This window comes from Microcebus murinus, chromosome 4 (genome assembly GCF_040939455.1).
Source record: "Microcebus murinus isolate Inina chromosome 4, M.murinus_Inina_mat1.0, whole genome shotgun sequence".
NCBI lineage: Eukaryota > Metazoa > Chordata > Mammalia > Primates > Cheirogaleidae > Microcebus > Microcebus murinus.
This window is the reverse complement of record NC_134107.1, coordinates 22,767,642-22,792,038: the sequence shown is the minus strand read 5'-3', so window position 1 is coordinate 22,792,038 and position 24,397 is coordinate 22,767,642. Positions and strand designations below refer to the sequence as shown.

The 24,397-nt window shown below is 53.2% G+C and overlaps 1 protein-coding gene across 1 annotated transcript in view; it reads right to left on the bottom strand.

Annotated features, from left to right (window-relative positions):
• The window catches only part of SYT13 (synaptotagmin 13), a 45,748-nt gene that overhangs the window by 3,987 nt on the left and 17,364 nt on the right, over window positions 1–24,397 (bottom strand). The window contains exons 2-5 of the mRNA XM_012790333.2: window positions 10,456–10,681; window positions 7,700–7,834; window positions 5,903–6,204; window positions 1,244–1,373 (exon numbers count right to left, since the gene is read on the bottom strand). Coding sequence (XP_012645787.1) covers window positions 1,244–1,373; window positions 5,903–6,204; window positions 7,700–7,834; window positions 10,456–10,681 — 793 coding nt within the window. The remainder of the gene's footprint in view (window positions 1–1,243; window positions 1,374–5,902; window positions 6,205–7,699; window positions 7,835–10,455; window positions 10,682–24,397) is intronic.

Genomic DNA, 24,397 nt, shown 5'->3' with positions numbered 1-24,397 from the left:
GGACATCGCATGTGGGAGGGACAAAGGCAGACTCCCTGTCCCTTCACCCCCTCCCCGGGCCACTGCACCCGTAGAGCTGTCTCCCAGGGAATCTGCAAACGAGTCACCAGAGGAGCTTTCATGTCACATCACAAGGCTCAGCCCCGATTACTTTTCCATTAGTCAAGGTTCCTGAAGCTAATGTGAGAATAATTGTTACTTTGCATTTATTGCTATAATTATCACCCCCTGGGGGTTAGTTTGTTATTTCAGCAGAGATATTTGAGAGACAAAGTGTTGTGCTGTAATTGTCCTGACAGAAGCTATAAAAAAAAAAAAGAGCAAGAGGCAGAGGAGTGTCTGGAGGGGACAAAGAAAAGCACAGAACTCTGACTTTTGGCCCAGGAGTCTGCCGGCAAGACCAACTCTTCTGATTTCATTAGCCCCAAATCTTTTGCTCAGAGAGTCTGAATGAGGTGGCAATTCTTTATTTGTGCCCTGCTATAAATAGAGATGTATTTATATCCTGCCGTGAGCACTTGGCTGCCAGCGCAGGTACGGTCTGCTAGCCGAGGCTGCCTCCTGCTCTGCTAGGAGAGCCTGCTTTGGTCCCCAAGGCCGGGGACTTGCCTGGGGTATCCAGAAGGAGAAAAGGAGGCCTCCAGGATGTTGAAGAGATGCTTATTTGGGTATATGGGGCACAGATGCCCCAAGCCTCAGGCCTCAGCCCACATACCCACACACCTTCTGCCGTCACCCACATGCAGCTGGTACGGGGGCGGCACTTGGCAAAGGCTGAGAAGAGAGAAGACAGTGCTGGGTGCGGGGAGTGCAGTGGTGGCTGAGATGGGAGAAGAACAACCTGGGCTTCCTGACACCTGCCCCAAAGGTGGGTCCAGCCAGGTGTTCCCGTCAGCCCAGGAAGAACACTCCATATTACAGTCCGACCCTCAGCTTCCTGGTCAGACTGGCCTTCCACGGTCAAGGCCAATTGTGCTCACAGTGGATGTCCAAGGTAGGGAACCCCAGGTAGCTCGTGTCTGGATCCTGGTGAGCAGACTGGCCCAGGAGTGAATGCATATGAGCTCAAGGAAGTGAGCGTGTCCTTCAGAATTGGTTTGTGAGCTTAGGGTGGAGGACACAGCTGTGGAAGACCCCATAAATGTGCTCATGTTCCACCTCCCTACTCAGCTGTCCCCATACTCCCAGGTGCCACGTCCCTCTGCACACAGTCCCCGGCTCTCTCCTCTCACGCCTCACTCACCCTTCCCCAGCAGCTCCTTGGACTGGTTGGCGTGGAGGTTCTTGGCTTTAATCAGCACCACCAGGAGGCGGTTGGCTGCCGGGAGGTAGCTGATGGAGAGAAGGACCTCTCCAGTTCCGGTAGACGGCTCCTGAAACAGAAGAGGGGCGCAGGGGGAGAGTGTCACTTGGGGGTGGCTTCTGAACCACCGACTAATGCTGAGGCTGGGGTCGCACCGGGCTTGTATCTAACAGGCGTCCTCCAGCCCACGTCCCTGCCAAAGCCGGCTTCTCCACCCCTGCAGAAGGGAGTAAGGCACAGAGGAATGATGGGTGCATGTGCTTCGTTTTCCACAAAATGTGATTTTGCGCATATTATTTATTCAAACCCAATGTATAAAACAGAGCAAAGAGATGCCACTCAGGATGTGTCAGGGATAGAAGGCCAGGAGTCCCCTTCACACTTCGCTGCCACCCCCAAGCTCCTGGGGAACCTCTGAAACTCCAGAGAGTTTCAGAAAACACAGTTTGAGAATCACAGCACTGCCCCATCAGGTTCCTGGGGCAGTGGGAAGTGGTAATTCCTTACTTCATTGGAAAAGATAATTCCTTCCAGCCCCTGCAGGCTGAAAGAGTCAATAAAGTGGAATGATAACGTGAGCAGAAGCTTGCTTCCCCAATGGAGTGGCCATGGTTGTGGTAGAGGCGACTGTAACCACCCTCAGAGAGAGGCACTGATGCCTCTGTGAGCATCCAAACACACCCATCCCCCCACCCCCACCCCCGTATGCGACTTCAGGGTATCTCCTCTGAAATTCCTGCAAGAGTTTGCTTGCAATTCCAACAAATCCATTAAGGGACAAAAATGACCCAAAGACTCCTCCCAGGAGGTGGGTATTTGCTCATAATCCGAGCTCTGCAGAGACCTGGCAGGAAAGGGAAGGGAGCGTGTGGGCAGGGGTCAGCTGAAGGCCATAAGTCCCTCCTTTTCAGCAGAAAGCAGATGCCCTTGCCTCCAAATCCCAAGGAGGAGCAGGCTGTGTGGCCCACAATGCCAACATGGGGGGTGGGAGTAGGGGGAGGGAATAGAAAAGCTTGTCCCCTGGAGTCACAACTTTCAGTCCTGTACCCCTTCCCTCCAGCTTTGTCATTTTTTCCTTAGCTGTGCAATGAGAGTAATTCAGGAAGGCCTCCCTGGCACCAGGCTGGGCCCTGGCTAATGGCCACCATAGCTCCTTTCCTTCCTGTGACACTCAGCACTCGTGATGGTGTCTGTTCACTTCTTCCCTGGACCGTGAGCCCAGGAGGGGAGGAATCAGTTTTCCTTTGCTCACCATGGGCTCCCATGGATTCCTTCATTCAGCAAGCACACATAAAGCACCTACTATGTTCCAGACACTACAATTAAAGCAGTGAACAAATCACAGTTTGCCTCTAGGAAGCTTGCAGTCCCAGGGAAAGACAGACAGGAAGTGATTCCACGTGTAACATGGGGCAGTATTAATACTATGAAGAAATATATTCATAGATAATAGGGGATTAAATGAGAAAATGCATATAGTAAGTTCTCAATAAAGGTTATAAATTATAATTTTAATGACAACTGTCAAAACAACAATTATTAGTAACCCAGAACAAGGGTAATGCTGAAAGCATAGATTCTAGAGCCAAAACTAAGTGGGTCTGAGTTCCAATCCCACCACTGGAACTGTGTGGCCTTGGGTAAGTTACTCAAGTTTTCTGAGCTTCCATTTTCTCGTGATCCCAAAGAGTCAACGAGCCGTAAGTGACTAACCCTATGACGTAATGATCTGGGGGCCTCGAGGAACCCCGGCAATGACATGAATGATAGCAGCTTACATTTATTACACACTTAGCATGTGCTAGATACAATCACACTGTCTGTCCCATTAGACTGGACGCTCCATGGAAACATCCGTTCGCATGTGTCCCCGGCTCCTGGCACACAGTGGGCACACAACACATACTCATGGCAGGGCGGGGGAAGATGAGAGGACATCCCATGTCATCTTGACGACAACCCCAAGAGGGATACTGACCTTGCTCCCATTTCAGGCATAAGAACCTGAGGCTCAGAGAGGGTGTGTCACTGCCCGAGGTCACACAGGCAGTAAGGAGCAAAACTGAGTCTTGGACAGAGGTCTACTCTGACAGCGAAGTCCGAGTCCTGAATCCGTTGCTCTCTGGCTGCCCTGATGGACAGTCCTCCCTCACTCTCTCATTTCACAGTGAAGGGACCGGGGCCAAGGGACGTGTGCCAGGCACCCAGCACGGTGGCAGCAGACTTGGGATGCAAAGCAGCCTGCTGACTCAAGGGCACTTAACTGGAGGTCCCCACGTGGCCTGGGTGTGGCCACAGGGAGACCAGGTGAGAGGAGCCTGCACCTGCCAGCCCTGCAGGGCTCCTCACCTGTGTGTAGGGTGAGGCCTAGCCCAGCCAGCTGCCCCACAGCCAGAGGATGTCAATGGCGCCTGCCCCGTCGGCACTGCTGCTGAAAATACCTTCCAACAAAAATAACTGTCTTCCTTCTCCTTCTTCCCCTTGCTTTCCCCGCCCCACTCTTTCTCTCGGGCTCTCAGTGACTCATTCCAGGCTGCCCTTGGAGCGGGTCACTCTGCAGATCCCTGGTGATGCCCATGGCACTTTTGGCCGAATGTCTTCCGGTTAGAACTGGGGCACTGCTGGCACCTCTGTTAACCCCTTCTGGCCGAGAGAAGAAAAACACTGGGCTGCAGTGACTGAGGGCTCCACTCACCTTGTTCAAATCAGCCCACACCCTCTAGCTGGAGCAAGGGGCTCCCTGGTCTGGCCTCAGGGCCCTCTCCTTCCATACACCCAGAGCGTCACCTCCTACCTCTGACTCCTTGCCACCCTCCGGGATTGTTCATGTGGGTGCTAAACAGGCAGGTTACAGTGGAGGTGTGAGTATGTTTGCAGACAGTAATAGCTGCAGAGAGGATGGAGGAGCCGTGAGGGCAAGCTTCATCTTAATCACCGTTGCCATGTCCCCAGCACCTGCATGGTACCTAGCAGGTGTAGACACTGGGTAAGGCATCTGCAGAATGAATGAGTGACCGCTGCTCTTCTAGGGGGAGTGGCAGCAGTGGGCTAGTGCCTGAGACTCCTGCCTAGATTGGCTGGATCGCAGCCCTCTGGGGCCAGACCAAAGCCTCGCAGCCCGGCAGGGGAGCCTCCGCATCTCCGGAGAAAGCTGGTTTGCTGGCTTAATAAGCCAAAGTGTCGGTTCCTTCTCCCAGGGCCCCGATCAGTGATCACACACGAGTCCCACATCACACACTAATTAGCGAGCGGGCTTGGGCACGGCTTAGTTCCATCTGAGAGTGGCTGTGATTTTGCTGACAATTTTCTGAGGCTGAGAAAGAGAGAAAACCAGGGCAGGGAGGAAATGACAGCACAAAGGGGGCAGATGGGCAGTGGAGTGTGCCCCGCCCTCCCACAGCCCAGGTGTCCGTTAGCAAAGGTGCCTGCTGGTCAGGGCTCGTACTTGTTGGTGTCCTCACTGGGCGACCCGGTGTGGGTTCCTGAACTACTGTAAGCTCCAGTTCCCTCACCTGCAAATGCGATGGTCATGGCGCCTCTCTCACCTGGTTGGTCGGGGAGCGGGAGAACTCAGGAGAAGCCCTAAGCATAGCAACCGATTTATGGCAACTGTTCAGAATAGTGCCCTGATCAGTGCTTTTTCACTCTCGCTCGAGGGCTGGCAAACGTGTTCTGAAAAGGGCCGGACAGTCCATACGTGGGGCTCTGCAGGCCATATAGTCTTTAGATAAGGCATTGCCCAGCTGGTTGAGAGCTTGGCCGTCTAGAAGCTTCTCTCGGGGCACCACAGTGGCAGGCCCTTGGACAGGCCTTGAGCCAGGGGCCTGAATAACCACACACCACCCTGCAGCCCTGGGCTTTCTGACCGTGCTGCTGTCCTGGCCTGGGGGAGCGATGCTTGCTCTCCAGGCAGTGTGGCCTCTCACAGATCCTCCTCGCAGCCTCCCCAGCAGCAGAGATGCAGGGAGGTCGCCCTGGGGCTGGCGCTGCATAGACCACTGGGCTCTGGGTCTGTCCCCTGGCCAGGTCACTCCTTCAGAGCCCAGCACAAACACCACTGTGAACCAGGCCTTCCAGAACTCTCCATCAGAGCATTTTGGTTAGGCTCCTCTTAGCTGACTCAAGATTCAACACATGTCAGATATCACCATCACCACCACTATCATCATCATCATCATCATCATCATCATCATTTTTTCTAGTGGGCTGTACATTCTGTGAGCGGTGGGCTCTGCCCTGGTCACTTTGTGTTTGTCGCCCCTGCAGTGCCGGGCACATAGTAGGGGCACAGAGCTTAGCTGGGTCCGAATGGGCACAAAGCTGTCACAGCACTAGAGCCTACACAGCCCCGGCATGGCATTTACGGGGCGGCCTTTGCATGGCAAGCTAGAAGCAGACACCCGGAATCCCAAACCCTGGGCGATGGGTCTGCTCCAGCCCGCTGGCCTATTCAAGACCCCAACCCTCCATCACTGCCCACGCGGGGCAGGTCCCTGAGGCTTGTTCGGTGAGCACTGGCCCAGAGCTGCTGGGAGGCGCCAGTTCTGCCGTCCCATCTCCACTAACAGGTTCATCTTTCTAGCCCAGAGGTGACCCTACCTTGGCTGCAGTCTTCAGCTCGCCCCACTGGGCAGCCCCCAGGGGCACGGACACCCCATCCAGGCCCAGGCGGAGCTCCCCAGCCACGCTGTGGCGGGAGAAGCGGTCGCAGGTCCTCAGGGTCAGCGTCAGGGTGGCCGTGGGGAGCTCCTCCTCCGCCAGGGGCAGCGCCAGGCCCTCCTCCCAGGTTGTGTGCAGCTGCCGCTTCTTCAGAGCAGTCTGGGCCTCCACGGAGCCCGTCCTGTTGGCCACGCTGCCTTGGACATAGCAGTCACAGCCTCCGTCGTGGTCGCTGGTCACGGCTGCAGGCAAGGAGGAAGCAACACAGACGTGGGACTTCCGAGGACAAGGGGAGGGGAGAAGCACGCCCTGCTCGGGGCTGTGGGATCCAGCGTCATGGTCATGATCTCGGGTGTCTGCAGCAGCCCTGGGCCGAGCACCTCGGGCACCGTGGACCCGCCTTTCCGCACGACAGTTAGAAACAGGAGGGCCTCCGAGGGGTCAGTGTCAGCACATGCCAGCCCTCCTTGGAGAACAGGGGCCAGACATGCTGCTGGCCAGAGCCCTTCCAAACTGGTGATTCCGACATGGCCCCAGGGTGCCGGGCCCATGCAGACGGCTTTATCAGTGTTGCTGCTGAACCTGCGGTTCGTTTGTTCTGTGCTTTAAATATTTACCGTACGACCACACGCGTTGTAAATGTGAATCACTTGGCAGCTACCTCATGAATGTTGCCATTGAACCTTGCTGCTTTTAATGCTTCATGATGTGGATCTACCCAGAAATCTGCACCTGTGGTGCTCTTAGTTCTGGCTCTTCCATGATAATTTGGTAGCTGACATTTCACAGGCAGAGATGAAGACCTGAGGCCATGTGTCCTAAGAGCAATAGCTTCCCACTGAGGTTCAAGGGACTGTTCAGTCCGGGCTCTGTCCTCAGTTAGACTGAATGCTCTTAGACAAGTCGTATGAGTTTCTAGATCTTAGTTTCCTGCTCTGTAAAATGGGACTATTGTGAACAGGAAATGCAATAAAGCATATGAAAGTGCTTAAACATCTTAAGACAATAAGGAAAACCACTCAAAAACAAAAATCAAATACAAAATTGATTTTCCTGGTCCCATTGCTAGCCCTGATTCCTTTGCAAAGTCTTAGCTTTGTTTGCTAAGTGAACTGTAAAGTGAACGGTCAGGACATCCTGTCCCGCTCAGACTGCCTGGTTCTCAGATTCCAGAAACTTTTCTCACTGTTCAGAACACCCTGTCTAGCTCAAAACCCTGTCCAATGTCAAAGGCACCTACGTCAGAGGTGTCTAGCTGTTCACCAAAAACTATTTCCTCTTCCTCCTGGGCACCAGCTAGCCCATGTTTCCCAGACTCCTTTGCAGCTGGGTGTGGCCTCGTGGCTGAGTTACAGCCAATGGGATGTGAGCAGAAGCGAAGTCTGCCACGTCCAGGTTTAGGCTATTAAGGAATTGTCCTGCCCTCTCCTCCTTCTCTTTCTCCTTTCACTTGCTAGATGCAAATGGCAAGGAGGTTTGAGGGGATGATGGAGCCACAGATGGAAGGAAAGATGTTTCCCAACTAGGAATCCCTGCTTTTAACTGGAGAAAAGGAGAGAGACAGAGGGGGGTGGGGGGAATCTCTAGGCCTGAGTATCACACATCAATGCGTCGTGTGTTTTGGGGTCCGGCTGGTAGACTACTAATCCCGTGGTCCCTCCAGCTGTAGATGCCTGCACAGCCCCTCTAGGGGAGAGGGACGCACAGAAGCCCGTGCTAGTCAAATACGAACAGTACCTTCCAGACGCGTCACAAACAATTCCGCCTTCTGCTGGTCATAGTCCAGGCAGTAGTGGAGTTTGGGGGCCTGGTTCCAACTGGCAGCCTTCTCTGGGTTCCAGGTCTCCATGACACAGACATCCTCCACCACCCCTGTCAAAAGAAAGCCAAAACCGTCACCGCCAACCACACTGGGGTCCTGTTTTCCTGATCACGCCTTTCCCGTCTCTGCCACCTACGCCATGAACCCAAACCCAATCTTCCTAGCCGCGTGCAAAACCATGGCCACCACCCCAGGTGACACGTGCAGACACGGGCATGGCATTTCAGGGCCAGCAGAGCCCCGCAGTCTTTGGTGTTGGACGTGGGCTGCTACATGATAGCTGTGTGACCCCTGGACAAGCTCCTTGACTTCTCTGAACCTCAGTTTCCTCGTCTTCACAATGGGGGAGGTAACAGCGCCTATTTTCTGGAATTTCTGTGAGCATTAAACAAAACAAGGCACGGCAAGGCAGGCTTCTTAGCCCGGAGCCTGGCCCACGGCGAGCTTGCAGTGAGGGAAGCTGTCACAGCCTGTGTAGCTCTGCTGACCCTATTTCAGGCAAACCATCCCCACCCTACCTCCAGTTCCACCTCTCCCACAGAGCTAGCCCCTGCTCCCGGGAGGTAACCGTTAGAGATACACATTGAGGAACAAGCTGGGAGTGGGTGCTGGAGGCAAAGTCAGGAGTGCTGGGTTTGACTTTAGTGCATGTTCCATAAAGACTTGCTGAGTGAATGAATGACCCTATCTCTAATTCAGAAGTTCCTAAAGCCCCCTATATTGCTCACTCTGCCCCTCACTTGAACAGGGACCTAACATCTGGAAGAGTCTCATGAATCAAACAGAACATAAGAATTAAAAGGATACAGCAGCTGCAGAAGACTCTGTTTTCGGCAAACTGGAATTTCGTGTCTGACTTTCAGAGCTAATTTCCAGGGTAGAAATATAGGGGATTATTTAATTTCCAAAAATGCTTCATTATTAAGTTCCTGTGAGTTGTGAAGATTTTCCCTAGTGCATCTAAGAAAGGAACAGATTGAGCAGGATGCGGCCAGTGTATAGACACACACACGCACACGGACCCCACGTGGCTTCCAGAGGCATCACGCTGACCAGGGCAGCAGTGTCGGCATCAGAACGGGCTTACTTGGCACCCGGAGTGCTCAGCTCTCAGGCAGCCTCAGCCTTGTCATCGAAACCAGCCCCACTTCTCTAAGGTCTCTTACTATGGGTTGGGTGGGGGCTCTGTTCGGGTCCAGCATTGGTAAGTTGGGTCTGCTACTCTCCTCCCCCGAGAGAGAGAGACCCAAGAGCCAGCTCCACCTGGAAACGCAGGCACAGTCTTGGCCTCAAGAAGTGGGACTTGGAGCTCTAGGACGAGCGGAGAGCACTGTCACTGCTGGAGTGGCCACACTGGGCACGTGGTGGGGACAGCAGCCGAAGGATCTGGTGTCCTCTCCTACACTCCTTCACCTCTGGTCAGTATTTGCGGAACCAGCCACCCCTTGACAGATGTCCGTGGAATCAGAACTAGGTTGTTGCCCTCTGGGGTGGGGAAGGGAAGGAGGAAAACATGAAAAGGAGAAAACTAACAAGTGTGTCCTGAGTTTTCCAAAGTTGCGGGCACTGGTTTTGTGTTCCTGTTCTCCTTGGTGAAAAGTGTCCAGTCCTGGCTTCATCTGATCCTTGAGAAATCTGGGGTTCCCAGGAGAGGGGATGAGGATTAAGATTATTACCCACAAGAGTCCTCAGATCATCCACAGATCATCTCTGCCCCTCGGCCTTAAGCTCAAGTCTTAACAGGTCTCTTTATAAATCTATTTGAAATGTGAGCAGGCAAACCTGGAAGCTAAAAGCCAGCCAGGATTCGTTCCTGCACCAGGCCCCCCATGAACGTGCTCCTGAAATGCCAGGCCCATCCCTGCGGTCTGGGCCAGGGCCGACGGGGCACTGTCCACCGGCCGGCACGGGGGCTGGTTGGGTCCAGGCCAGGGGTCACATGAGGAGTAGGGTCAGGATCAAGTGTCCAGTGCCTCCCTCAGCAACCACGCGGAGCAAAACCCCAGACCACACAACCATCTGCCCTCCCGGCCGCTTTCTGTTTTGCCTCCCTAAAATGCCTACATATTCCTCTGGGTTAGGGACCGGTCTCTGCTCACATATCTGCCCCAGTGCCTGGCACCGGTGCCAAAGGTGTTGCGTGCGTTATGCTGATGCTGACGAAAAGGAGAACAGAGACAGTAAAAATATGTTTTGATTATACCCTTTGTGAGTTGAGCACTCTGTACACACTCTTTCACCTACACTATACAACAACCCTATCGATCCCATTTTATAGATGAGGAAACTGAGGCCCAAGGAGGTTAGCAGCATGACCAATGCCACACGGCAAGTACATAAAAGGGCAGCAAATTACACCCATGACTCTGAGGCCCACGGTGTTAGCCACGACTCTTCATCTGCTGTCCACAGTTGCACACACGGCCTGAAAGGCACTCTCCATTTCCCAGCGGGAAGCTGGAGGTCGGTGGGGAGAAGCAATGTGGCCACGTGTCAGCGGGCATAAAGGACTGTGATTCCCAGACCCAGCGCCCGCCGCCTGCTCCGTGGCAAACGCCGTGGACACCGGGGCTCTCCGATGGCCCGCAGCCTGGCCACGCGCAGCGCCTGCAAAGGCGGCGTCGAACCCGCCTGGGTGCGCCCGCAGAAGGGCGGGGGCAGGAGACCCTACCATTCTGAGGAAGGATGAACAGCTCCTCTGTGACCTGCCTCTTGAGGCGACTGTCACTCGGGGCCTGGGGGCTGGCAGGCGCCGCCGGCTCCTCCGTGGACCTCAGCGTGTAGTCCGCGTAGTTGATGACCTCGGGAGCCGTCACCGCCGGCCTGGGTCCATAGATGTCTGGGAACTTGAGGAGGGCTCGGGGCTGGACAGGCTCCGTGGATTTTTTAACATTAAACTGCAAAAGCAAATCACTGGTTAGTCCATGAGGGAACCTCCTGCCTGTTTTCCACTCGTGTACGGTTCCATTCTGCCCCGAAGAGCACAGGCTGGGAAGGTCACAGGCCAGCTCCAAACCCACGAGAATCCACAATCCACTGAGATGTGGGCCCCATCCAGCCACCCCTTCCCCCATCCGTCCGCCCACTCATCCTACGGCCGTGCCCGCGGGCATCACAGGGCCTGTGGCAGGTGGTCCTCCCTCTGCCTCCTCATGCTCTCTCCTCCTCCTCTCCCTCCTCCTCGCCACCTAATGGCTCAGAGATGCCAGCGGCTCCCACCGCAATCCAGACTCTCTGCAGCGACAGAGAGCCTGCCTCGCCTGGCCCTGCACGCTCTCTGAAAGTGCCCCAAAGCCTTCTCCCTTTGCCCGCCGGCCTCCGCGTCCCCTGCTTCTCAAATAGGCTCCTTCTCACACAGTCACATGCAGGCCAGCTGTGCCGGCTCCGGAAGTCATCAGCTATGAAGACCACACGCCGAGGTCCACGGAGGAGCCTGCTGCACCTGCCAGTTCCCAGTCCGGCTTCCCCCAGACAACCCACCCCAACCTCCACCTGCTCTCTGCGTGGCTGGCTCCATCTCACACCTGAAGCCTCACCAGGGAGGTCACCTCTGACCCTCCTGTCTAAATTAAGTTCCTCTCCCAAGCCTGGCCCTCCCTGTCACCACATCCTACATCTTTGCTTTGCAGCACTGATCTCACTCTACACTATCTTGGTCACGGGTTGGCGTGTTTGCGGTCAATCTCTTCCACTAGAATGTGAGATCCATGAGCACATGGATTATGTCTTGTCTGGCTCCTGCTTTGTCCCTGGTGCCTAGCATAGTGTCAGCTCACAGGGAGCATGAAACCCATACCTGTGACTAGGGCAGCCATGTTCGGTGGTATGGCTCGTGCACTGCACAAAGGTGCCTGGATGAGGGCCAACCGGGAGACCAAAATGCAGCCTGTGCACTATTTGCTCAGTCGTGTGCCCTGAGGCGGGGGGCTCAGGCACTTGGAAGAAAGAGAATCTTTCTTTACATAGAGACCTATTTGTCTAGACTTTAGAGGGGGCTGCCTCACACAGAGAGTGGAATCTTCTGTCTTTGCCTCCACTGGGCACTGAGCTCCCTCCTACTTGAGGGATTATATAAACTTACATAACAGGCAGGAAACTGGGGACTGAGGAGCAGACCTAGAGCTGGAAATGCCGGCATCCTGGGTGGCCACAAATGACCCTCAGGGTAAGGCACGCCGGACCCGGGCCCGTGGCAGAGACTCCAGGAAGCCTCCTGACTTCCGTGCGGGCCCTCCCCTTCCTGTGGCTGTCTCTGGTGGCCAGCCAGTGGCAGGGCAGTGTGGGGCGGGCAGGTGCCGTCCGCAGGGGGAGGGCACTTAACAGCTTAATACTGCTTCAAAGTTTGTGTGTAGGCATTTGCACCTTCTATATTTAATCACCCCAGGATAATTCCTGCTCATCCTGCCGGGTTGAGACTCTGCCCCCAGCCGTTCCTGAGGGAGGCTGGACCCAGGTGACAGGGGCATTTCTCGATTAGCCTCACTCATTGAACAAGTGGCTGGGGTGTGCATGGGAAGGCACGGCAGGGCCCGGAGGAAGAGGAGGAGGAGCGGCCTTGCCTGGACACCCCCTTCCTGCTGGGCCCCGTCTGGGTCCCGCCCCGGCATTGCCGCCAGTATCTTCAGAACTCCCCTAAGACGTGGAGATTATCCCCCTTGCATAGAAGGGGAAACTGAGGCTCAGAGGGGATAAAACACTCCATTGTCCTCCCAGAAACACCACCCAGCAGATCATAATGCAGCCAAGCACAGAGCTGACCCGTCTGATCACGCTGAGCGTGCCGGCGCGTGCGGGCTTCGAAAGCTTCTCTTGCTTCCGTGGAGTGAAGCCGCCTGGACCGCGCAGCTACGGGGGGCAGCGGCGCTAAGCCTGTATCAGCTGGGTCCAGAGCCTGCTGCCCCTGCGGCTCTCGACGTGTGTCCTGCCTTCCAATCTTTCCCAAGCACGGCACCCCATCAGAGACTTTTGTCATTACCTTGTCACATGTAAGGAACTAGTTGTCCTGGGAGGGACCTGCGTGATTTGCAAAGTCAGGCCCCTTGGGCACCTCCGCGTGTACTGAGAGTGCCGCAGGGCAACGAGGGGCTGGCTTCCAGGACAGACCCCACCGCTAGAACTGGGTAACTTTTGGCAAGTCATTTTGCCTCTCTGGGCTGTCACCTCAAGTGACAGGCGACTTTGGGGTTTATCCCACTTCACATTCCGAGCTGCTTCTGGGGGCTGCAAAGAGGCGGGAGACCGTTGCTTTGTTTGCAGGTGCAGGTGAGTTGGGGAGACGGCCACACACAGCAGAAGCAAATGGCAAGTGCGTTTGGCGGTGCGGGACCGCAGCACAGAAGCAAGCGGAAGGCGCTGTGTGTGAATAGCCCACGGCAGCCGCCCGCCATCCACGCAGGGGCGATCACAGAGCCCAGGCCGGGCTTCAGGGCGGGGCCGGGGTGTGAGCTGGACCTTGAGGGAGACGAGAGTCTGGAAGGCAGAGGGAGGGTGGGGAGAAAGTCTATGCTCCTGACACCAGGCAGCCCAGGGCCCTGGGAGGAGACACAGAACAATGACTAATGTCCCCATGTCTTTCCATCCTCCACAAGTCACATCCACCCCCAATATCTCATCTAAGTCCAAGTTATATTTATTCTATTTCACAATGAGGAAACTGAGGCTTGGGGAAGCTCAAGATCATAGAACTGGCATATGGTCTGTATCATCAAGAAGCCTTCATATGTTTTGACTTCAAATTTCATGTCATTTCCACTGCCCTACAGCTGCCTCTCAAACAAAAGAAAACAAAGCAAATAAACCCCTGTTTGTCTTGGATGCTGGATTGTAAGTGGCAGCCACAGCATCCTGGGGTTCTGGCCACCGCCGGCCCCCGCTGTCCATCAGCACACAAGAGCTCCCAGAGGCTGCTGGGCCCCAGCCCATCCCTGACTTAGGGTCACCCTGCCCTGTCACTTGTTGGGACAAGCTAAGGCTGTTTGGATAGTTGCGGAACATGTTTGTGTTTATATTTGGTTTCATTCCATTGCAATCATCCGAGAAAAGGGCTCAGTTGCATTCCCAGTGTGATCCAATCGGGCTGATCTTGCATTTTGGGAAAATCAGCAGCAGCTCAGTTCTGAGCTAGGTTTGTTCTGTGTTGCCCCAAGTCTCTGAGGACCCTGAGACTGCCTTCCTCTCTCCTCCGTGAGTCTCAATCTATGGGCCTCTCATGTTTCCAGGAGCCTATTGTAAGTGCTTAAAATCCACCCCTAAAGCAGTAGATTGGGGTGTTCTTGGTTGTCCCCCAATATCCGTCCCCTCTCTCCTCTACCTTTCCTGCATATCACCAGGCTGTCTAGGTGCCACCCCTCCCTAGCTCCCAGGTGAGGTTTGTTTGGCCTGATCCTGCCAGTTCTTGGCATTATCTTGGTGACGGTTTCTGGCCCAGGGGTTGGCACCTGTCCTGGGGAAGCCAACCCCTTACCTTCCACGGTAGTAGAAGAGATTCTCTCCCCCCATGGACAGGAAGCATGTGGCCCTGTCTTGTGACTGCAAGGTGAGTCAGCCTTGGGACAACAGAGTGGAGAGACAGAAAGAACTCGAGTCCCTGATGAGAATGTCATGAACCTACTGAATCAACCAACCCTGCAATCTGTCCTACGTCTGCACTTTGCCTTACATGAGCAGTATCGTTCTTGTTTAAGCCTGTTTGAATTGGGGTTTGTGCCTTGCAGCCAAGAGCAGCCCAAGCCGACGCACTGCATTTTTAACAAACAGTGCATCAGCTTAAGAGGAGACCGGGACCCTGGTGCAGAGAAACCAGGCCTGGGGTGCACCGTCCCGTCTCGAATCTCTCTGCGTTCGTGCTCACCTGCTGCTTATCCCGATCCTGCCTTACCCTGTGTGGCACATGGCTCCATTAGCACGGAATGACTTACAGCCCTGCCCAGGCCAAGCGCAGAGTCTGATGATAGCTACACGAGTCTCTTCAAGCGGTGAGAGCAGCGGCTGATTACCTATCTCCTCCTCTTGTGCCACCTTATTTATTGCACTTCAAAAGCCCGGTTCCACCACATCTTTCAAATGTGTCTAGTTCCACTTACACAGCTAAAACTGCAGGGCCGGAGAAGCAGAAAACAGGTTTGGGCGCCGAGGAAGCGAGCCCGGGAGAAGTGACAGGTGAAGAACAAGGACGTCTGGGGGCAGGCGGTGCTCAGGCCCCAGAGAGAGAACTGAGCTCCAACCTCACACGGTGGGTGCAGGCGGGGCAGGACTTCCAATCAGGGATTCTCTGTCTACATGGCCCTTGAACCCCAAGCAGAGGACCTGGGAAATACACGTGCAGGATGAGTCAGGGAAAATTTCCAGTGGGACAAGCATTGAACAATCAGGAAATGGGTACCTGCTGTGCTCGGCGTTGCATGCCCGTCTAGACAGAAGGCTCTCACCCTCGGGCAGTGCTCAGAGCCTTCTGATGCCCATCCTTGGGTTCCCCAGCCACACCTGTCTCCAGCACCTTTGGCCACTTGCTTCTCCTACTGTGGCCGACTCTGCACGCACTCCAACCAGCTTCCCGTGGGCACAGCCCCACCAGGCCTCACGCAGTGCCCCGGCCGCCCCTCTTGCCTCCTGCCCTGGGCTTCTCCATGGCTGCTGAGGTGTGAGGCACCCAGGGACACTCTGTCCACCCAAGAGCAACCTAGATGTGCAAAGACTTAAAACTCCATGGGGAAACTCAACAAAAAACCAAGCCCCTGGGTTCAAAAATGGGCGAAGGACTTAGTTCCCCAAAGAAGATACACAATGGCCAATAAGCACATGAAAAGATGCTCGGCATCACTGACCGTCAGAGAAATGCCAATCAAAACTACAACGAGATACCACCTCCCACCCACTAGCGTGGCTACTGTCAATAAAACAGAAAATGGCAAAGTCCACACTGTTGTTGGGAATGTAAAATGACACAGCTGCTTGGAAAACACAGTTCCTTAAAAAATGACTATATGATCCAGCAATTCCACTCTGGGCATATAGTCAAAAGAATTGAAAACAGGGTCTCCGAAGGAACATCTGTACACCCATGTTCATGGCAGCATCAGTCACAGTAGCTTAAACGTGGAAGCAACCCAGTGTCCACGAACAGAGGAAAGTGTCAACAAAATGTGCTCTATCCATACAGTGGAATATTATTCAACCTTAGAAAGGAAAGAAACTCTGACACATGCTACAACATGAATGAACCTTGAGGACATTAGGCTAAGTGAAAAAAGCTAATCACAAAAAGACAAATACTATATGATTCCACCTAGGTGAGGTACTTAGAGTCATCAAAATCATAGAGACAGGCCGGGCGTGGTGGCTCACGCCTGTAATCCTAGCACTCTGGGAGGCCGAGGCTGGAGGATCGTCCAAGGTCAGGAGTTCAAAACCAGCCTGAGCAGAGCGAGACCCATTGCTACTAAAAATAGAAAGAAATTAATTGGCCAACTAAAAATATATAGAGAAAACAATTAACCAGGCATGGTGGTGCATGCCCATAGTCCCATTACTCAGGAGGCTGAGGCAGGAGGATTGCTTGAGCCCAGGAGTTTGAGGTTGCTCTGAGCTAGGCTGATGCCACGGCACTCTAGCCTGGGCAACAAAGTGAGACTCTGTCTTAAAAAATAAAATAAAAATCATAGAGACAGAAAGTAGAACGGTGGCTGCCAGGGGCTGGGGGAGGGGGCAACGGGGAGTTATAGTTCGATGGGGACAGCGTTTCAGTTTTACAACAGGCAAAGAATTACGGAGATGGATGGCAGTAATGTTTGCACAACATAATGAATATATTCATGAACACCACTGAACTGTACACTTAAAAATGATTAAGATGGTAAAATTTTATGTTATTTGTGTTTTAGCACAATAAAAAAAATTGAGGGAAAGAAAACCCCACAACTCCCTAGGAGGAACTTGACCCCATAGGCGGGCAGACAATGGATTCTCCTTCATCCTCATCACTTCTCTGGGGTCTTCAGTGGCTTTTTGGAAGAGGATGACACCTCGAGACCCAGCAGGCTCAGGAATGCACCTGTCCTTGTCCTCCCACCTGCCCGGCTCCTGCTTCCTGGTGGAGAGCCGCCCGGACGCACGCTCTGCCTTCCGGGACTCCAGGCTAAGACAGATGGCACGGGGGGATGGAGGGGGGTAAGCCCAAACCTTCATTTAATGAACAAATATTTACGGAGCCCTGCTACAGGCCGGGCCGGTGCTCGGTGTCAGGAATACAGGAGTGAGCAAGACAGATGCCACCCTTCTGTTATGGGGCTCATGTTGGAAAAACAGAAATTAATTATGTAGTTAATGATCTGTACACAAGCGCTTAACCTTACCAGAGACGCTGCGTGACCTCTTTTGTGACATGATTAATTTTTACCCCACAGCTGTTTATTAATTTGGGGTTTCATGCTAGCACAGCCCTCTTAAAGTAGCATGGCACCACCCAGGAAGTTGCAGGTGGTGGAAGCAAACATGGTTGGAAAAGGGGACATCTTTGCCCCTTAAACTTGAACTTTAAAAAGGAGACGGCAGAGAGGACAGAACTGGGCCTAGAGCATTCAGTTAATGCCAAACACAGGCCACCGCTGCTGCTGGTCTGCAGCACAGCTAAGGCCCCTCAGAGGGGTCAGGGGCGGGGACAGGGAACAGGGGCCTGCAAGATTCTGTCCCTCTGGGCTCTGACACTGGTGATTATATACACCAATGTGGGTACGAGAGTTTAAGTTTGAGGCCAGGTATGGTGGCTCACGCCTGTAATCCCAGCACTTTGGGAGGCCGAGGAAGGAGGATCACTTGAGGCCAGGAGTCAAGACCAGCCTGAGGTACATAGTGAGACTCCGTCTACACAGAAAAAAATAGAAAAATTAGCCGGGTGTAGTGGCACATACCTGTAGTCCTGGCTACTTGGGAGGCTGAAGCAGGAGGATCGCTTGACCCTAGGAGTTTGAGGTTGCTGTGAGCTATGATGACACCACTGCACTCTAGCCTGGGCTAGAGAGCAAGACCCTGTCTCAGAAAAAAAAAAAAAAAGAGTATAGCTAGCTGGTCAGGTAGTCAAGTTCTAAAACAAGATAGCTTGGTTAGAGTCTAGGCTCACCCAATTACTTGCTGTGTGACCTTGGGTGTGATTAATTATTCTCTGTGCTCAGTTTCTTCATCTATAAAACGGGGATGCTAATATAGCATCCATCTCCTTGGGTTGGATGAAAGATTAGGTAGGACAGCCCAGGTGGTGGGCAAAGTGGGGTTTGTGCATTGGGACCAATGAGCTCTTTTATACTCATCTGTGGTTAAGTATAGAAATTGAGTGTAGGTGTTAGAACAAAACTAACCTAAACAAAACTCGTTCCTCTCCCACAGATGGTTTGTGAAGCTCTGGGCTGGACCAAGTATTCTCACACCACAGCCACCGTGGCTGGGGAATCTGCAACGGGTTCTCCCAGGGTCCTGACTCTTGGTCTCTATGCCCTATGTAATCGCCTCTCCTTGAGTGTGGGCTGGGCTGGTTGTAGTGACTTGATATTTGCTTTTTTTTTTTTTCTTAGAGTCAGGGTCTTGCCCTATGCTCCAGGCCAGAATGCAGTGGTATGATCATAGTTCACTGTAACCTTGAATTACTGAGCTCAATCGATCCTCCTGCCTCAGCCTCCTGAGTAGCTGGCACCAATTATTTTTTTTTTAGAGACAGGATCTCGCTATGTTGCCCAGGTTGGTCTCAAACTCCTGAGCTCAAGTGATCCTTCTGCCTCAGCCTCCCAAAGCCCTGGGATTATAGACATGAGCCACCTTGCCAGACCAAAGAAAAGAAATTTGCTTCTAATGAACAGAATAGGTCAGGAGTCCTCAAATTTTTTAAACAGGGGGCCAGTTCACTGTCCCTCAGACCGATGGAGGGCCAGACTATAGTTTAAAAAAAACTATGAACAAATTCCTATGCACACTGCACGTATCTTATTTTGAAGTAAAAAAACAAACGGGCAAAAACACCTGCATGTGGCCCGCGGGCCATAGTTTGAGGACACCTGGAATAGGTAAATGTGAGATGTCACTTCTGAGATTTAGATTACAAAAAATTTGGATTCCATCTTACTTGCTCTCCCTCACCTGCTCTCTGTGATAAAACAAGCTGCAGTGCTCAGAGCTGCCCTAAAGAGAGTAGCCCATAGGGCAAGAATCGGAGGGCAGCCTGGGACGGAATCCTGCCACCAACCCGTGAGCAAGCTTGGAGGTAGAACCGTCCCCAGCAGGGCCTGAGACGGCCACAGCCCAGATGATGCCCCATTGCAGCCTGGGAGACGCAGCCAACAGACTGGCCACGCCATGGCTGGATGCCTGGCCCACAGAAGCTACGATGGTAAGCGTTGCTGCTTTACGTCACTGAGTTTTGGGGTGATTTATTACACAGCAATCGATAACTAATACAGCTGTTCATGAGAATTATCCAAGAAGGTGTAAAAGTGTAGGCACCACTACACACCGAAAAGCATGGCTAAAATGCAAAAGGCTGACGACACCAGCGCTGACGCGAAGACAGATACATCCGGACGCTTGTCCACGGCTGGGGGAAGGGAAATGGCAAGCCGCTTTGGGAGGCTGGGAGTTTCTCAAAAGCTAAGCCCGTATCTGCTGTAGGACCCAGCAGTTTCACTCCTATGTATTTATCCAAGAGAAATGAAAACGTGAATGCACAAAAAGACTCACCCGTGGCTAGCGACAGCCATGTTATTCATACGAGCCAGACGCCGAAAGCAGTCCAGCTGTCCGTCCACAGGAGAACGGACAGGTAAACTGTGGCACACGCTTCCAACGGAATAGGCCTCAATAACGGGAGGGAATGAATTTCAGGTCCACGAGAAACAACAGGGAAGAATCGCGGAAGTATGCCGAGCAAAAGAAGGCGGATGCGTAAGAATACATCCTGCACGGTTCCATTTGCGTCAGCCGTTCTCAACTGTGCCACTCAGGGGACGTCTGCAATGTCTAGAGACATTTTTGGTTGCCACAACTTGGGGTGTCCCCGTGGAGGGTTGGGAGCTAGTCCTGGAGGCCAGGAATGCTGCTAGACGTTCCACGACACAGGGCAGTCCCCTGTGCTAGTCGGTTGGGGCTGGCGCGTCAGATCACCATCAGCCGAGTGGCTGAAACAACAAACACTTATCTCTCGAGCTCTGGAGGCCGGAAGTCCAAGATCGAGGAGCTGGCACGTCTGGTGAGGGCCCACTTCCTGCTTTTCTCATTGTATCCTCACGTGGTGGGGAGCAGAGAGCATCCCTCTAGCGTCTCTTCCTATAAGGGCGCTAATCCCATCCACGAAGGCTCCGCCCTTATGACCTAATCACCCCCCAAAAGTCGCACCTCCTAAGACCCTCACATTGAGGGTGAGGATTCCGACACATGGATTTGGGGTGGGGGGGGACACAGACATTCAGTCCATAGCACCCCTACGATAAATGTTTATCTACCTAAAATGTCAACAGTGCTAAAGTTGAGAAACCCTGACTTACGTGAAGTTCTAGAACAAGTGAAGCTCATCACTGGTGACAGCCATGAGAACAGTGGCTCCTTCTGACTGGGAACCACTGGGAACTGGCTGGGAAGAGACAATGGGAGGGGTGGGGTTGCAGCCTGGGGGATAAACATTTGCCAAAATTGATCAAACTGTAAACTTCAGATGTGTACATTTCATTGTATGTCAACTATACTGCAACAAAAATTTAGACAGATAAAGGTACACACACACACACACACACACACACGCCTCTGTGCAACCTGCTGAATTAGGCTCTCTGGGATAAGTCTAAGAATCTTGATGTTCAGCAAGATTCCCAAGTGCCTCCTGCAACAGACAGCCCAGCACCTGTCTGTGGACTTGCATTTCAGATCCACTCGTGCCTGGACCAGCGTTTCTACAACTTTCTTTTCAAATAGCTCCAGAGGCACAGGAAGGTAATGTGTAGTCTAGGAACAGGAAGCTGTCCAGAGCAATTGGGAATCTTTCCTGAAATCTCTAGTTCTATCTCAGAAATTCATGTTACTTTTTGCATTTGATTCCATATGACTGTTTAAATATTAAAATGTTTTAAATTACCACCAGGAAGGAAAAATTTCCCTTGTTTCTTTCGTGACTTCCAGGTCTGGTAGCACACTTCCTGAACTCCCTCTCCAATGCGCACACACAGCCGCACGCCCCTCTAGCAGAGAAGCAGGGCTCTCACTGATGTCTAGACAAAAGGCATTAAGTTGATTAGGTCAAACTAGAAGTGGCTGTGAGAGAGAATCATTTTGCCTCCAGGGAAGGAACAACTCCTAGAAGCTGAGTCTGTGATGGGAACAGCCTTGCTATCCTTGGAAGATAGCTTAGAAGCTCATCAAAGTTTTCCTTCCAATGGTATAGAAAGTTCTCCTGCAGAGAATTTGGGGTGCAGCCGTAGAAGCTCTTAACCAATCCTAAGGCTCGATCTCCTCCACCCATTCCTTCTGTAGACACCCAACCAGTTGTCCTCGCAAACACCCACAACTGGTTGAAACTTCGTGGCTAGCAGGCCGCTTGCTAACAGCCTTGTATTAGGGAAGGCCAACTGCTGAACTTTAGCAGGGGTGCTGAACACAATAAACGCTGATTTCTCACAGTCTGAAAAGGGTCGGGTGGTTCTTCTTCAAACTCAGGGTCCCAGCCTCTTCCATCTTGTTGTTCTGCCCACCTGCACCCTCCATTGTGCAAATATAAGCTCCTTGGCTCCTCAGAACAACCCCATTGTACAGATAAGAACACTGAGGCTATGGAGAAGTTCAGTCCCGTACCCCTAGTCATGTCGCTAGGTAGAGGCTCCATTCCAACCCAGGCTGACCACCCGGAATCCTACGCTGAACCCCTTCTGGCCACTTCACCCACCTCCTCCCCTTTCCTGTGAGCCTTGACCACTTGCCTATGTTTTTGTGCCCATGTTAAGTGGCAGGTGCCTGGGCCTCTGCCTGGCCCCACCACCCCCTCCTCTGCCTCTGCACACCCTTTCATCAGGGGAACAGGACAGTCTGCGCTGGTTTCCATACTCCATGCATCAGCTTCACCTGGAGAATGTAAATTCAGGTTCCCAGGCCCCCAGTGGTGGAGCCTGGGGAAGGTCCCCAGGGTCACCGTGATGTGGGTGGTCCTCGCGCCTCACTGGTTTGGGGGAGGTTCAGACGTCCAGGTGGGGCAGATGTTCCTCTCCTAGGGAGCTGCCGGGACCAGGTTACTGCTTCTTGGCTGCTGGTGAAGCAATTTGCCTCTGAGCAAATCCACAGGGTCAGATCCCGGGGGTGGCGTATTTCAAGCTGCAACGTTGAAATTCACCTTGGAGAGGCAGCCTGTCTTCCCATTCAGGAACCACAGTGTTTCCATGGCGACCTTGCCACTATACCATCTTTTGTCATCCCTTCCAACACCTCCTCTTCTGTTTATTCCAAGTCTGTGCCCCCTGTCCTTTCTCAAATCCTCTTCCTTTGGGGACTCACTTCCTCCTAGTCTCTTTTCTCTCTCTGGTTATTTTAAGATCTAAAGAAGCAACATACTCTCTGCCCCCTAGCTGGTGCCTAATGCAACAGACTGGGAGGGCCCTTCTGTCACCGGGTAAATGCGTCTCTCCCGCTCCGGCAAGAATGAGACTGAACTGGGAACAAGAGCCAGCCCAGTGCAGACCCTTTCTCTGCAGTCCTGCACTCAGTCACTCGTTCGTCACTGATCAAACCTCCAGATGTGCGCAGCTGCAGGAACAGCACTGCCCGATCGCGCTCCTCATGGGGGGCACATCTCAAGTGACGTCGAGAGCAGGAAGCCGGTACACCCAAAAAGGCAATTTCAGTCCGGAATAAGTACTGTCAAGGCCAGGACAGACGGCGACAAGCTGTGGCGGGAGGGGAAGCTGTTTCCACCAAGCATTTGAGGGGCAGGGAAGGCTCCCTGCGCTGAAGTTTGAAAAAGCAAAATCTTGTCTAGCATTAACCACGTGTCACATACAAGTCTGAGCACTTTACCCACATGGCTTCACTTACACTTTGCAACCTCATGGGGAAAGCATTACTGTTAGCACCACTTCACAGAGGGAGAGACTGAGGCACGGGGTGGGGGGTTAAGTCTGAAGTCACGCTGTTAATAAGATGCAGAGCTGGTCAGCGAACCCAGGCTCATGACTGGGAACCCATAGACTTTACAGCTCAGCCCTGTCTTCCTCCCTGGGCGACACCAAAGAACCAGAGGTGGCAACGGTCCGTCATCTTTCTAAGGTCTTGGGGAGACATAAGGGAAGTCAGTTGGGGCTGGAGGGAGGACATCCCACCCCCGTCCTCCCAGCCTAGCCATTCGCCCGTCATTCCATCAGTCGTCACTTGGTATTGAGAAGCTTTTATGTGACGGAGGCATGGCAGACGCTGGACCCTGTGCGTGTGTGTTGGGGGAGGGGCCGGTGGGGATTATTAGAATGACAACTGCTATGATCAAGGGCAGCGAAAAGCCAGACATGATGTAGGAGCAAACGAAGCCTTGCCTGGGGAAGGGGAGGGTGGTGTGGGGCAAGAGGAGGGGAAGGAAGACACGGAGGAGGACTCATAGAGACCCTGCCTGTGGGCTGGGCGCCCCCGCAGCGTGGCCGGCAGCGTGACACTCACAGGTGCGGGCGACAGAGAGGGCGTTCTGGCCAAGGTGGGGACACGGAAGTTTGTCGTGTGTGCAGACAACAGCGAGTCCACAGGCGCGACGCAGTAAAGCCAGGGAGAGGAGGTGGCCCATGAGTGTCGCCACAATCAAAACATTTCTGGAGGAAACAGAACTTAAAAACAGAATTAAAAAAAAAAAAAAAAAACAACCAACACTCGTGGGATTGGGAACCACACAATGGCGAGATCCACCTATGTATTTCTCTGTGCTAGGTGGCCCCTGTGTTGATTTCAGCAGTCACATCTCAGCACCTTTAGGCCACGGTCTGCCTCTTTAACACGGCCTACGCACCAGCCGCTGTAGGAAGCACGACACACACTTTACTGCATCCAACCTTCACACAGCCCTGCAGGCAAGTGCCTAATATTGTCTCTATTCCATATGCCCTAGTATTAATAAAGAAAAATAAAGACAACCTAATTATTTTCTCTGCAGAGCTAGAATGTGAGGCCCAGGGAGATTGACACTTGTCCCAGGTCACGTGACTAACATACGCCAACACTGGGCTTTGAACCCAAGTCCACTCCAAAGCCAGTACTGCCAACCTCTACACTACACGCGTAGGTCCTTGATGCTGTGTCCTAATCATTGCTCTTGATTTCCAGCAGGCCCCACCGCTACCTCCCCGCCAGTGGTCTGGCTGTGGCAGTGAACTGCCCCATGCAGGCAGCCGCCTCGTTACTGCGCCCCCTTCCGAATTTGGGTTTGACGTTCTTTGCACAGAAACTGCGTTTCACTTGCAACCTGAGCAAAGACAATGTCAAGAGTATGTTGTAACCTCATCAACACTCCTCATAAGCTGGTAGAATCTAAAAGGTCGATAACTGGGGCTTAATGGCAGCCTTTCCACTCCAGCCGCCCAGCCCCCCTCTCCGGCGTGTTGCATCCCAGAGCACAGTCTCTC